General features: G+C 46.9%; 3 protein-coding genes across 4 annotated transcripts in view; 1 reads left to right on the forward strand and 2 right to left on the reverse strand.

Annotated features, from left to right (window-relative positions):
* Positions 1–5,428, reverse strand: part of LOC102746139 (VAC14 component of PIKFYVE complex) — a 31,716-nt gene extending 26,288 nt beyond the window's left edge. For both annotated transcript variants that reach the window (XM_081806370.1, XM_081806371.1), the window contains exon 1: positions 5,033–5,428. In XM_081806370.1, the coding sequence (XP_081662496.1) occupies positions 5,033–5,136 (104 nt within the window). In that variant the 5' untranslated portion in view covers positions 5,137–5,428. The remainder of the gene's footprint in view (positions 1–5,032) is intronic.
* Positions 5,429–10,673: 5,245 nt separating this feature from the next.
* Positions 10,674–14,586, reverse strand: part of HYDIN (HYDIN axonemal central pair apparatus protein) — a 364,500-nt gene continuing 360,587 nt past the window's right edge. Inside the window, exons 86-87 of the mRNA XM_081806373.1 lie at positions 13,051–13,275; positions 10,674–11,333 (exon numbers count right to left, since the gene is read on the reverse strand). Coding sequence (XP_081662499.1) covers positions 10,851–11,333; positions 13,051–13,275 — 708 coding nt within the window. The 3' untranslated portion in view covers positions 10,674–10,850. The remainder of the gene's footprint in view (positions 11,334–13,050; positions 13,276–14,586) is intronic.
* LOC102748905 (SKA complex subunit 2-like) lies at positions 14,132–14,507 on the forward strand. The gene has a single exon (XM_081806145.1). The coding sequence runs from the start codon at positions 14,137–14,139 to the stop codon at positions 14,500–14,502; it is 366 nt and encodes a 121-aa protein (XP_081662271.1). The 5' UTR covers positions 14,132–14,136; the 3' UTR covers positions 14,503–14,507.

Genomic DNA, 14,586 nt, shown 5'->3' on the forward strand with positions numbered 1-14,586 from the left:
ACATGCTCACAGAGCAGTTTTAGTGCAATGTCAGAATCAGAGAGACAAACTGTGATCTCACACACACCATACAAGATCACGTTCATCCACTAATTGTTGACTGAGAACCTGCCATGCTCCTGGCCCCAAAAAAGGAGCAGAAGAAGAATCCAGAGTTGTGTTTATGCTCGTGGTGTAAAGCTCTCAGTGGCCTTGGGGCTGTTGTCTCTTGTCCTGGCGAGTCCACGTATCCCTCGTACTTCTCTACAGCACGGGCTTCGTTCAGACGTCACATCCGGGCAGCAACTTCCCAGAGATAATCTGGGTAAACATCTCCATCTGCTCTGCTGAGTATTTAAGTAATTTGGTTTCCACTTGCTTGCTAGTCTCCACTAAGTAAACAGGAAAAGTGGAATGTCTGCCTCTAAGCAAGGACCGAAGACCTTCTGAAAAGGCCTCAGAGTTACCCGACAAAATACACTGAGCTTCCACTGGCTGCAATCAGCGGAAAGACCATAAAGGAGAAACGAGTCTGAGACAGCAGCTGTTTGAATCTCAGGTGACAATAACTGTGACCACTTCATGAGTGCTTCCCTCACATTGCAATAAAACACTACTCTTATTTTTTTTAATTGCTGTAATTCACATACCATGAATTCACTCTTTCAGTGCGTGCGGTTCAGTAGTTTTTTGTGTACCCATTAGCAGTCACTCCCCATGTTCCCCAAATCCCATCCCTTAAGCCCTAGGCAACCACTAATCTACTTTCTCTCTCTGAATTGGCCTATTCTAGATAATTCATAGAAGTGAAATTTTCATATAAATCAAACACATGGCCCTTCGTGACTTAGCCTAATGTTTTCAAGGTGCATTTGTGTTTAAGATGAGGAAACTGAGGCACAGAGGAATGAAACCTGAGGTCACAGACTCACATGCTGACAGGGGCCAAGCAGGAGATACAAGGCAGGACAAGGGAGGAAGGCTGTGGTGAAAGTGCCAATACAGGAAGCAAACTGGGGAGCCCATGTCCTGGCCGGAAGGGAGGCCCCTAGGTCCCCCTTATCTGTTATGTGGGACAGTGGGCCCCACAGAGACACACTTCCCATTCCTTAAGAGAAGCCAAAACCTGAGCTTCACTATGAAATTTCTCAATTTAAAATACCTTGCAATTCAAACCAACCCAAACAGGTCTACCAGCAGTACACAGCCCCTAGCTACGGGTCTGTAACCCCTAGACTGAGCAGTCTGTGGAGGGCCCCACCGCTACTTGCATCCAGCAGGGCTGGGTGGAATTCCGGCCCACGCTTGCCTTCAGGCACTGGTGATAAACAGTGTCTCCTTGCAACAGCCAGAGGGTAGGCTCCAGAGCCAGGTCAAACTCAACAGTTAACCTCTATCTGATCACAGAGTGCCAAGGATCCCTGCCCCCTCCCCGGCAGGCAAAGGGCACATTATCCCACAACCACCCTCCCCAACTTGGGCTCTGATGTTCTCAGGGGCATGGCCTGGGCACCCTACATTTACTGGCTTCTGGAACTCAAAGTTCAGGAACACTAGGCACTGAGTCCATCCCTGGTTACCATGAAGGGCGCTGTCTCTCTGAGCCTGCAGTGGGGGGGCCCTGCCACCAGAGTGTGGGGCATGGCACCCCCAGCAGAGCGAGCAACCCCTGCAGTTACCCGAGTGCCTCCTAGCATTTCTCCTCCACACTACATTCTTCTGGAGAGCAGAGCCCGGGATCTTACCAACCTTTTCATCAGGACTGATCAACGACAATATCCCCTGAAATCGAGGGCCCACCAAACCTGACACAGCCATTCTAAAATCTTAGCCTAAGTGCCTTATCCTTTAGCAAACTGTGTGGGCATGTTGGCGGGAGGCTGTGGAGGGAAAAGCTCTCCAGGACTGTGCACAGCAGGCTCACGTATTTAGCGATCAGATCTTAGGTCACTTAACCCAGCCTGCTCTTGAGATTCTAGAGTTCAAGGTTCTTTTGAGCCAGCATTCACATCTCTGCATTTTTAGTGTCTGAGAGTCCTGTCATCAAGAAAAAACGTCCTTCTCTTATTATGAATTTTAATCCTTCACTGGAAAACCATATGCATCACTGGCTCTGTCCAACTGAGCAGATGATTCTGGAAAACTAAAAGTGGCAGTTAAAAGAACCATGGAAATGCTTGAGTATGAAACTTCCTTTATTAAATATATGTGCTTTTCTTGGTAGGGAAAACCATTCACTGTAGTGGGGAAGCTTTTTGAGACAGAAGAACCTGGGTTTTTTATCCAGGTTCTAGCTATGAGACCTTGGGAAGAGTACTCAACCTCAAGGAGCTTCTGTTTCCTCGTCTGTGAAATGCCACCACCTAGCTTGTATTTTGAAGCCATGCAAAATAAAGAGATAAGGGGTGTGCAATGACCAAATGAAGGGAGGCTTCCTTACCCTCCTTTCCCCAAATCAGGCAGATAGTGCTTTACACATGATCATTTTTTTTATAAATGATTACTGTTATGGATTGAATTGTGTCCCCATAAAATTTACATGTTGAAGCTCTAAACCCCACTGTGACTGTGTTTGGAGACAGGGTCTACAGGAAAGTAATTAAGGTTAAATGAGGTCATAAGCCTGTAGTCCTGATAAAACAGGATTAGTGTCTTCATAAGCAGAGACACCAGAAAGCTCTTTGGTGAAGCACAAATAAGTCACTATCCCTAAGCAATCTGTGATACATATATTGAGGAAAATATCAAACTGGGCACTCCCCATTCCAAATATGGCTGAAGAAGGCTAGAAACAGATTAGGGCCCTCTATACCAGTGCTTCTCAGACTTTAATGTATACACAAATCACCCACGGATAGTATCAAAATGCAGATTCTGATCCAGAGGTCGGGGGTGAGGCTGGAGAATCTCTTTCTAACAAGCTCCCAAGTGATCCTGACGCTGCTGGTCTGTGGGCTACACTTTTGGGCAGCAAAGTCCTTAGGCTGCAATGTTACTTCCCCACCAAAAACGTATGGTCATTCACTCATTAAGACACCAACTGTCAAATGCTGTGTCAAGTGCTGAGGATAAAACAGGGTCTCTGCTCTTAAGGAGTCCATAGTCTAGTTAAGTCCCTAGGTTTCTCTGAATTCCACAAATCAAGGGCAATGTCGAATACGAAAAAAGAACCCCCTTAAAGACAAAACCCTAACAGCACAGCCTGCAGAGTGAGAGCACTTACATGTGCTATGCTCAAGGCAACAGTAATGCTGAGATGAACACCTCTATTCAAAGACTCAACAGATGATTCAAGCTATGAGGAAAATCAGACATTCCTGAGAACAGACTGGGTGACGGCCAAAATCAGGTGTCAATGTAGCTTCAAAGCCAATAAAACCCATGGACATGGAGCCATGTCGATACATCAGCTCTAAGTCTCCTACTCAGTACAGTGATACTCATCTTTAAGACTTGCTAGCACATATTGAATGGAGCACTGGGTGTTATACACAACCAATGAATCATGGAACACTACATCAAAAACTAAGGATGTAATGTATGGTGATTAACATAATAAAATAAAATTAAAAAAAAAAAAAGACTTGCTAGCATTAGTAATAGCCAGGGCATAAACAAGCAGAAGTATGGAAATAGAGCAGACAAGAAAGTGGTGCTTGATGAAAGCAGCTAGGTGGTTTGGGACATACTGTATGTTAGTGCTGAATGAGGGGGTCCTCTTAACACAGTCCAAACCCTTTAGGCGAGGAGGAAAGGAAAACCAAAAGCCGTTAAAGCAGTGAGTCTCACCTGGGGTGATTTTTTGCACTCCCAGGAGACATTTGGAGACATGGTCTGGAGACATTTTTGGTGTTACAAATGATGGAGAGCTACTGGTATCTACTGGGTAGAGATGAATGATGCTGCTAAAAATCCTACAATGCACAGGACAGTCCACCACAACCAAGACTTATCTGTCCCAAAATGTCCATCATGCTGAGGTTAAGAAACTCTGAGTGAAGCAATCTACCCAAGGTCAAAGAATGAGTATCACACCATGGACTAGACTGGAGTTGTCCAACATTCTGCAGTGATGCAAAGGTTCTAAGACCTGTACTTCCCATTACGGTCGCCAACAGCCACATGTGGCTACCGAACATCTGAAGTATGGGCAGTGTGACTGAGGAACTTGATTTAAAATTTTTATTTTATCTTTAATAATTTATGCATAAATAGCCACGCAGGGCCAGTGGCTATCCTACTGGAGAGGGGAGGACTACAATCCATGTGTCCTGACTCCCAGTCTGGCATTCTTCCAAATTTCACAGCCTGATTCTTTCCGCTTTTTTTGAAATCACCCACCCACCTGACTTTATCACAAAGATTTGACTGGAAAAAAAACAAAAAACAAATGTAAAATAACAGCAGAAAATCTTAATGAATGAAACATTCCTAGTTGAACACCTTGTTTTGTACACTGGGAAATAAAGCAAAAAGTCAGATCATCGTTACACATACATATAGTAAGAGTGTAGAAGTAAGAAAGGTCAGATTATTCCTTCCACCTGCAGGGAAGGGTGATATGGCAGAGATAAAATAAACAGCCCTCTGAGTCTTGAGGTTTCGGACCTGATTTCTCCACTTGGTCACTCAACAGTCCCTTTCACTTCTCAGAAGCTGGGTAAGAAATGAGGCAGGTCAACATCATTAGCATATGCTTATGCTTCCCACTTCCCTCCCATCACAGAGGCCCCTCTCTGATTTGCAGGTTTTGATGGAGTCCACACGGAAGACGAGCCGTGTGCCAGGCACTGTGCTATAGCACTACACATAACGCTTTGTCGCTTTATTCGCACGGCAGTCCTCTGGGGCACCACGGCGGTTAGAGAACTTGGCTCAAGTCATACAGCCCGTCAAAAGCAAAGCTAGGACTCCTATTCTCCTGCGCTGCGCTAAGGGCCTAAAACTGGCTGGAAAGGCGTGAAGAGTCCCCCCAAAGAGCAGGAGCCCTGCGCAGCCAGGGCGGGGTCCTGGCTCTGGTCCCCACGCCCAAACCCAGGTGCCGGCGTCTTACTTCTCGATCTCCAGCGCTGCCACCTTCCGCTTTTCGTAAAGCTTGTCATTGAGGGCGCGCACGATGTTGGGCGTGAGCGGTGCGAAGTCTTTCTCGGGGTTCATGGTGGCAGCTCGGGCGCTCCCCGGAGCCCCGCGACTCCTCAGCCCGCGGCTGCCCGGGCGGCGCCGGGGCCGGGGGAGTCTGCGGCTCCGCGCTGCCTGCGGCGCCGGCTCATGGACCACGCCGCCTTGGGCCTGCCTGCCTCGCTCCGCCGCCTCGCGCCGTCTCGGAACCCGGGCCTGGACCCAGCCCCCGCACACCTGTTCCCGGCCTCCCAACGGCTTACGCGACCCGCTCCCGCCCGGCACCGGCAGTGCTCAAGGGGCAGCGGCCATATTACTCGGATCACGTGACTCTGCAGCCGCTTCCGCCTTCCGCCGCGAGGACCCGCCCCTCGCCAGCCACGCCCCCGCACGCAGGCTGCAGGTGCGTTGTCCACGCCCCCACAAGGCTCCACCTCCTCCCCTCACGCCCCCGTGTGGTTCGAGATGGGGTTGTGTGGGGCGAGTGTCCCGTGCACTCAAGTGCCCGCACGTGGTTGGCAAGGCGCGTGGTGGGCTTCTGTGTACGTTTGGGAGCACGAAGGGTCTCATGGAGCCTGACTTACTTAGCATAACTTACTAAATACTTATTGAATCCATTAGCTCATTTACTATTTAGTCACCAGTTTTGCATGTGGCAATGTTCCCCAAATTGGAGTAATACCGTCGTTAGTTTCGTCATATTCTAACCACCTGTACTGTAAAAAAAATTGTTTCTCAAACCAACTTACTTTCAAAAATCTTACTTTAGTCTTATGTGCTAAAATCATGGCTGTGAATAGTTACATATGTTTTTAAAACATTAAAATAAATTCTTTAAAAAAATTTTTTTTAAAGATTTTATTTATTTGACAGAGAGCGAGTGAGCAAGAGCAGGAACACAAGCAGGGGGAGTGGCAGAGGGAGAAGCAGGCTTCCTGCAGAGCAGGGACCCCAATGCGGGGCTCAATCCCAGGACCCTGGGATCATGACCTGAGCCAAAGGCATACACTTAACAACTGAGCCACCCAGGCACCCCTAAAATAAATTCTTTTTTTTTTTTTAAAGATTTTATTTATTTAACAGAGAGAGACACAGCGAGAGAGGGAACACAAGCAGGGGGAGTGGGGGAGGGAGAAGCAGGCTTCCCGCCGAGCAGGGTGCCTGATGCGGGGCTCGATCCCGGGACCCTGGGATCATGACCTGAGCCGAAGGCAGACGCCTAACGACTGAGCCACCCAGGCGCCCCCTAAAATAAATTCTTAATTAAAAACAATACTACCTGTCTACTACCTAAAAATCTCAGGTACCAACAGTGGCTGTCTCCCCACCATTTGGGACTCAGGAGAGTGTGTTTATCGTGCTTGAATACCTTAGAGGGCTGGGTTTTTTTTTTTGTTTTTTTGCGTTTGTGTTTTTTTTTAATGTGGCAAAATTTTAAAAGCACTTTATGGATGTATTGTGGCTAACAGGTAGATGCATCAGACAGAGTTCCTTATTGTAAGCTTCCATAGTGGACAGAGATCTTAGGACAAAGGCTGGACCACAGTGGAGCCCAAAGAGTATTAAATATGAGCATAATACATGATGGTACTTTTTCTAATGAGTGAAAAGTATGCATGTGAATCTGACAACAAAGTTGAAAATAGAGTCTTATCCTCAATTCATAGATCAGAATCTATGGGACACGAGTGAGGGGGTGTGGTAGGCAGACCCAAACGTATGTTCCCTTTGGGTACATACCCTGTATAGTCCCCTCCCCTTGAGTGTGAACAAGACTTGTAAATACAGTGGACTGTCACTCCAACAGTTATGTTATATAGCAGAAGGGAATTTGTAGATGTAGTTAAAGTCCCTAATCAGTTGACTTTAGTAAATAAAAAGGGAGATTATCCCGGGTGGGTCCAACCTAATCAGATGAGGCCTTAATAATAGTCAGAAGGCATTTGAAGCAGGAGAGAGATTCTCCTGCTGTCCTTGAAGAGTAAACAGTAACAAAAGTGAACTATCTCTGATTGGCCACATGGTAAAGACCTGAGAATGCCCTCTAGTTGTCAACACTGATCTCCTGAGGGTTGTCAGTTGCCAAGAAAATGGGGACTTCAATCATATGGCTGTAAGGAAATGAATTTTGTCAATACACCAGGGGAACTTGGAAGTGGATCTTTTCCTAATTGAGCTTTCAGATGAAGATGCAGCTGGCTGGCATCTTGATTTCAGCCTGTGAGACCCTGAGCCAGGAACCCAGTTCAGTCCATTCTGGACTTCTGACCCATGGACACTGTGAGATAAGAAACTTCTGCTGGATTTGTGGGAATTTGTTATGCAGCCATACGAACAAGTACAAAAGCTAACCCAAAATTCAGTAAGTCATGGAGGAATTGTGTCTAGAAAAATCTGTGAAAAAAGTGCTTTCCTTTACCAGTAGGGTTTTCACAGCTTTTAAAACTTTTGCCAGCACAGTCCAATGAATGAAGGTGGGTGGACCACCAATCTGAAACTGCTCCAAATTTAGATCTGTCGCCAGAAAAAATGTTTTGCTTAGTAGTTTCCTCCTCTTACCTTAATTCCAGGTGGCACCAATAAGGACGTTTCCAAATGTCTTTGCCAAGTTTATGTCTTTAGGATTTTTGATGATGGTTGATGCAAAACAATGAAAAAAATTAAGTCAATGGGAATGATTTGGACCTATTTCTCTGGTGTGTAGTCACTTCCACTGGACCGTATCTAATATAATATTTCATCTGTTTCTTTTGCTGTTTGGTTTGGCTTTTTCTTAAAGGTGAACCGAATTTCCCAAGGGTCATAGTGAGATAGTTTTTAATAATTGAAACAGTAATGTTTTGACCAGAAGGAACTCTTTTCTCTTGAAATCACATTCTGGACTAGGTTGCTAAGAAACCAGTTTTTTACTCAAGGCCCAAACCAATGCTTTGTCCTACCTTTAGTTCAGAAATTCCTCGGGGGGGACGAAAAGGTGGTTTCTTTTCTCTGATCTCTTGGAAAATGCCAACTAATTAAGGTTATTTATGCATTCCTGGACTGGCTGTGGGGTTAAGAAAGCCCAAGGCCACCGTTGCCTTCTCCACGTGCTCACTCCTCTGACCCTGGTGACCAGTCCTGGCCAGGCCGGCCACACTCAGACACTTGTAGGCTAGGTGGTCTGCTTTGCTGAGAATGTATCCTTAGAGGGAAATTTCCACTAGCTTGTGTCAGAGTGTTCATTTTCACCAAGCTTCTCCCCCAGGCCTCTGGTGAAGTACTTGGCAATCCCAGGTTTGCCAAAATGAAACAATTTTGTTATTGTCTTTTTGAGGTGGAGGAAGTATGAGAAGGACCTCAAGAGAAGAGATGTATCATATCTCAAGTCCTCCTGGAGAGGTGTTCCTGCTGGGGCAGGGTCTGAGCTGAGCTTCGGTCCCAGGGAGAAGGCCTGCTTCCTCACTCCAGACCAGGAGGCTTTGGGCTCTAGACTCAGTAGCTTAGGGAGAGCTGGAGTAGGGCTGAGGTAGGGGAATTGGCCCTGGCCACCCGGCACCACTTGGCTGGTGGTGACACTTGGGAAGTGGCCAGGGTCTAGGGTCCTCCTGGAGAGCAGCAGGGCTGTGGGTCCCACAAAGGCTCAGCTTCCATAGCTGCCTTTAAGGCAACCGCTCTTAGCTGCAGAGTGCGCATCATCCCCTAGAGATGCCTTAAAATGCACACGCTGATCCAGGAGGTCTGGGACAGCCCCAGATCCTGCACCCCTAGCACGTCCGTCCCAGCTGGTGCTGGGGCAAGGCAGTTGCGGCTTCACAGCTGTGCTGGGCAGCGTGCTCCTCGGACCTGTAGCAACGGCCTCATGGGGAACCTGGCCGAAACGCAAACTAAAGCTACTAAATCAGACCCTCTGAGGATGGGGCCTGACGGCCTGTGGGGTAGCAAGCCCTCTGGGTGATTTCGGTAGATAACAAAAGTTGAAAAGCCCTGCTTTCATCAGACTCTGGGTGTTTGCTAGTCATAGCGCGTGCTCATTGATCTCTGCATCCTCTCAGATGGCTGCGCGGTGTGCTCTTTGCTCATTTAACCATCTGGAAAATCTGCATCTAGTTTTTGCCTTATGTCCGTTAACAGCATCTTTAGTGGTTCCGCAGATCGACAATTACGTGTAGATCTGCAAATACTTTAGCTGAGCGCAGGGTCTACTGGGCTGAGAGTTGGGGGGGAGGTACAAAAGGATGAGAAGAATCTCCCTCCATTAAAAAAACAAACAAACAGGAAACCACACCTCTAAAAAGCAATAAGGGCTTCTTAAAACACATAAGGTTTATGTGTTTTAAGACGTAAGACCTCTAAAACACAATAAGGGTTGCTGGGCCACACCCCTGGAGCTTCTGACTCTGCAGGTCTGGGTGTGCCTTGAGGATGTGCATTTTTAATGCATTCCTTGGGGAATGCTGCAGCTGCTGGGCCAGGGACCATTCTTCAGAACCCCGTTGGGAGCACTCGTCATCTCCTTTCATGCTTTCTCCCTCTCTGGCAGGTAGGCTGTTGGGGATGCCGAGGGGGGAGGAGGTGGCGACAGGGGACCCTCAGGCGTGAGCGTGCAGAAGCAAATCCACTCCAGGGCCGGTCGCAATCATCTTTATTTCATCAGGTGGCGCCAACAGGTAAGTGGTCCTATTATTATAATTATTTTTTTAAGTGGTCCTATTAATACACATTGCAGGACCCAGGGCCAGAGTCTGGACTAAGGCAGATGTCCCACTCCTCCTTGGAGGTGATGCTTCCCTGGTGCTTTCCCTCTTAAGAAAGGCACTGACTTAGACCTCACCCTTCCTGTACATACAGAATGGCTGCAGTTTAACCACATCAGATTGCGGTGTGGTCCTCCCTTGGAAGTAGATCCCTGACTCCGTTGCAGCATTAATGGCCAGGTGGGTGTAGGACTTGTAGCATTGGTTCTCAACACTGCTGTACAAGTTTGGAAGAGAAAAGGATGCCCACATCCCTCCCCAGACTAATTAAATCAGAATGTGAGGTGGAAGGGTCTGGAGCAGAACTGGCCGATTGGGACGTGCAGACAGGTAGGGAATCGCTGTGCTACAGGCTGACTGCTCTGCACAGGGCTGGGCTTGGGAGTGGGGGACAGGGGGCTCCGCATTTCTCCGGGACCCGGCCTTCAGGGAGAACTTTCTGTGGGGAACAGATACAGGATTCAGAGATGGAGGGATCATCCCCGGCCCCTGGCCCTGCAATAATGGTGCAGGTGTCATCCATTATCATTTTGAAAATAGTGTCTTATTTGGCTTTTACGTGAAAGCAGAATAAAATATCCTATCAAAAGAGAGTCATGTCTAAGAGCTCTTTAAACCATTATGGATTTTTAAAAGGCACTGTGGGGGCCCAGTGTCATGCGCTAAGTGCTATCTGATAGGAGGTCATGAGTGTGATATCTATGTCATCTTATTAAAAATGGGGATTATTCCTTGAGCTTTGGGGATATGATTAGAAACTAAATTCAGGGACTTGCCCTTGTGAAGTGCAACATAGCTTTTTTTTTTTTTTGTAGTTAGCATGTATATATATATATTTCATATATATATATTTGGAATGCATATAATATGGAAATAAGTGCCCCGATAATTGAAGGAGGAGATAAAACAGTAGCTGTAGAATTCTGACTATTTTCTCTGTTCTTCGCCAGGGTAGAATAATACATAGATTCTAAGGTTGAGGAGATGGCTTTCCATTGATGTAGCTGACCTTAGTTACCACTAAGGGGTGATTCCCTTCAGGTAATAAACCCATTTAACACCTGCTTCATTGCCTTCACTGGGAGGACAAGACACAATCAGCTTGCTGGTGATGGGCGTTTTGCTGCCTGACGGGTTTCCTTCAAAGGAGACGGTGATATTGTTGATCTTCTTGGGCCGCACGGAGTCTACAGCACGAACAGAGAAGGCTGGGTTCTCCACAATGAAGGAGAAGGTGACTGGATGATAGAAAATGTTCTTGAAGGGGATGACTATGTTGTACCCTGCCCGGATCAGGAAGGGACCTTGGGGCTTCGGGGGCAGAGCCACTCCGAAGAGGGGGATGATATACTCCCCGCCTGTAATCGATGACAGCATCAGGATGCCCTTGGTCTCGCCCAGGTGGCTGGGCTCAAAATAGACCTCCACACTGACTTCCGTGCCTCCTTGAGCCCCTGGGGCTGCGTTAATGATCTTTTCCGTGTGGAAGTCTTGACAGTCGGTCTGAAAGAGGAAGAAATGCACTTGGTTCACAAGGGATCCCACAGAGCACACGGGCAGCTCGGGCCCATCCCCCGCCTGCCCACCCGCTCTCGGACATCAACTAACCTACGTTTGTGTGAGGCTGGGCAGGTCATTAAAAGTTGTGCCCTTATAAGTCCCTTGAAGAGTAGGTAATACTAATTATTATACCCATTTTGCTACAAAGAAATCGAGGCCAAGCAATGTTAAATGACTTGCCCAGATATACCAAGCAGGGTTACAGAAGTGTGGCCTTCACTAGTGGCCCCCCTATCTGGCTCTTCTCTTCTCCCACACCCATGAAAGGCTGAACACTCTGGCTCCTCATGGATGGGGGGGGTCTAGTTCTCAACAGTGAGTTTTGAGCAGAAGTGAAAGGGGTCACTTCCACACTAGGGCACTTGCTTGTCAGTGCAAGGCCCCTTGGGATCTTTTCACCCCTCTGGCACTATGACCTGAGACGTCTGAGCTGGCGGTGGCCCTTCAGCCTGGATCCCTGAATGGCTGTGATGAAAAGAGTCCCCTGCTGACCCTCACTGGATAGGTAGCACAAATGAGGGACAAACCTTGGTTGTTTTAAGCCACCGAGATATCGGGGCTGTTTGTTACTATAGCATAACCTAGCTTCTCCTGACTGATACGATTGATCAAGAGCCCGGGCCTCTTGACTGTAGCCATGGAACCCAGTGTGGAGGCTGCACCTCCTAGCTCCCCTTGTTGCTAGATGTGGTCTTACACAATTTTGTTCAAGGGAATGTGAGTGGAAGGGATAAATAGAGCTCCCCGCCATCTCCCCTGGAGCTGGCTGGAATGCAGACATCATGGTAAGCCGTCTTGGTCCCTGTGGACCAAAGCAACTCTCTACAGAGGGAAGTGCCTCAGGATAGAAGGAGTCTGGATACCTGATGTCATGGAGCTACCATTCCAGCCCAAACTGCTTACGTTCACACTGTTATCTGACAGAAGAGTAACTTTTATTTTTGCTGTTATTTTGGGTTTCTGTTTCAGTGGTTAAACCTGGATTCCAAATTATATAATAGGTAACATATATGAAGCATGTACTATGAGCTAGGCTCTATGAAAACAGTTTTGTATGCATCTTTTAAAGGCCTCCGAGCAATCCTGTGAGGTTGGGGTATTATTACCATTTCTAGAAAAGGTTAGAGAGCTTTAGCAAAGTATTCAAAGAGTAAGTGGTGAAGCCAGGGTTCAAATCCAAGGCTGTTGGATTTCACAGCCTATACTCATTGACTGGGTTCTCCACAATGAAGGAGAAGGTGACTGGATGATAGAAAATGTTCTTGAAGGGGATGACTATGTTGTACCCTGCCCGGATCAGGAAGGGACCTTGGGGCTTCGGGGGCAGAGCCACTCCGAAGAGGGGGATGATATACTCCCCGCCTGTAATCGATGACAGCATCAGGATGCCCTTGGTCTCGGGCCTACTGTCTCTTCTAGTGACTGCTGTACTTGCTGTGGGAAGCAAAACTCTCCCCACCCCTACCCCAGCTTGTTAAGACAGAGTCTGTAAGGAAGAAGCCAGCCTGATGCTGTTTCTAGCTGGGAGTTTCCAGGCTAGATGAAGCCCTTGACTCCCTCTGAGTTTCATATTTCTGCACCCCCTGTATCCTCCTTCTATTCTTTTTAAGCTCAGACTTCTGGCAAGGGAAGGGCAGAGGGTGGGACAGTGGCTACTCACCCTGCAGTAGTATTCTGTCTTCTGCCGGGTGTAATTGGTGAACTTGGCAAAGATGCTCTGACCGCTGCCAAGAATGGCCTGGAAGTGGATGGGCTTTTCAGGCAGTGCTGGTGTGGCCTTCAAACTGAGCTCATACAGGTAGTAACCCAAATCACTGTTGTGCAGCATTAGTCTCCCAAAGGTTTCTCCAGCTCTCAGGGGCTGGAATTCAAATGAGAATGTGCCCTGCAAGAGAAGACAGAGGCTCCCATGATGCCATGAGTCCAACCCATCCCTTGCTACCCAGTGACCTCAGAGTAGGTTGGTGGCAGAAATGCTGCTTCACAGCAAATGCTCACACTGATCTTGAGCCCAGGGAATCTCTGTCCAAATAGCCCTTTTTCTCCTCTGTATCCCTTCCGGCTTTCCCTAGAAATACCCTAGAGGTATTTATATATCTGGAATCTTTTTGAATCTAAAAGGTATTAGATCTTCTCTTGAGAAACACACACTTATGGCGATGGGGGTGAGTATTGCCAGCAGGAGGGCTGAAGGTCAAGCAGCTCTTTCTTTGCTCATAGCCAATCTCAGAACAGCGTCCTGGGTTCTACCTTCAACTGGGAAAGATTTTCTCCTCCTTCTATTATCGCCCATGGCAAAACAAAATAAGAATCAAGAGTATGACTTATAATAACAAAATAAGGGAAACAATTCAAATGAGTTGAGCAGTAGGAACTCGGCTAAATAAATCATAGTTTACCCACTTTGGTGAAATAGTATGTAGCCATTAGAAAGGAAGAGGCAGAGCGATAAGCATTGCCATGAAAGGTGTTGATGATATTGTAAGTCAAAGGAAGGACGTTTCATAAATGTATATAAAGCATGTGCCCATTTTTATGGAGAAGATTATGTCTTTGCAGGTATGGAACAGAGACAGCAAGGATGTATTTCAAATTGTTACCAGCAGTTATCTTAGGCTGAAGGAAATGGGATTTGGGGACTTTCATTTTCTCTTCCATAGACTTTTGCATAGTTAAAATCTTGTTTTTATTATGAGTAGGTATAGTATCTTTTTAAAAAAGAACTAGTTCTTCTGAACTATTCAACATGGAGGCGGAGGTCGATAAGCTGGAACTGATGTTCCAGAAAGCTGACTCTGATCTGGATTACATTCAATACAGGCTGGAATATGAGATCAAGACTAATCATCCTGATACAGCAGGCAAGAAAAATTCAGCTACACTCTTAAAGGAATTGTCAGCAATAAAGTCTCGATATCAAACTTTGCACGCACGCTTTAAACCAATTGCTGCAGAGCAGAAAGAGACTAAGAACTGCATTTGTGCTACTGTCAATAAGACTATGACCATGATACAAGAACTACAAAAGCAAACAGACCTGGAGCCGTCACCACCGAGTAAAGAAGAGAAAACTGCGGCAGAGCAATTAAAATCTTTCATGTCAGACTTATGAAGAAATGGACTTGCAAAAGGGAATTCTAATGGAGAAGAGATCTATCCCAGAAAGATTTAGGAAGATGTCTCGTTAGCACTTGAT

Source organism: Leptonychotes weddellii, chromosome 16 (genome assembly GCF_054177405.1).
Source record: "Leptonychotes weddellii isolate Sample4059 chromosome 16, ASM5417740v2, whole genome shotgun sequence".
In the NCBI taxonomy this organism is placed as follows: domain Eukaryota; kingdom Metazoa; phylum Chordata; class Mammalia; order Carnivora; family Phocidae; genus Leptonychotes; species Leptonychotes weddellii.

Bases quoted from the DNA above. Each gene is read 5' to 3' on its own strand.
- LOC102748905 (XM_081806145.1), top strand. From the start codon at position 14,137: ATGGAGGCGGAGGTCGATAAGCTGGAACTGATGTTCCAGAAAGCTGAC.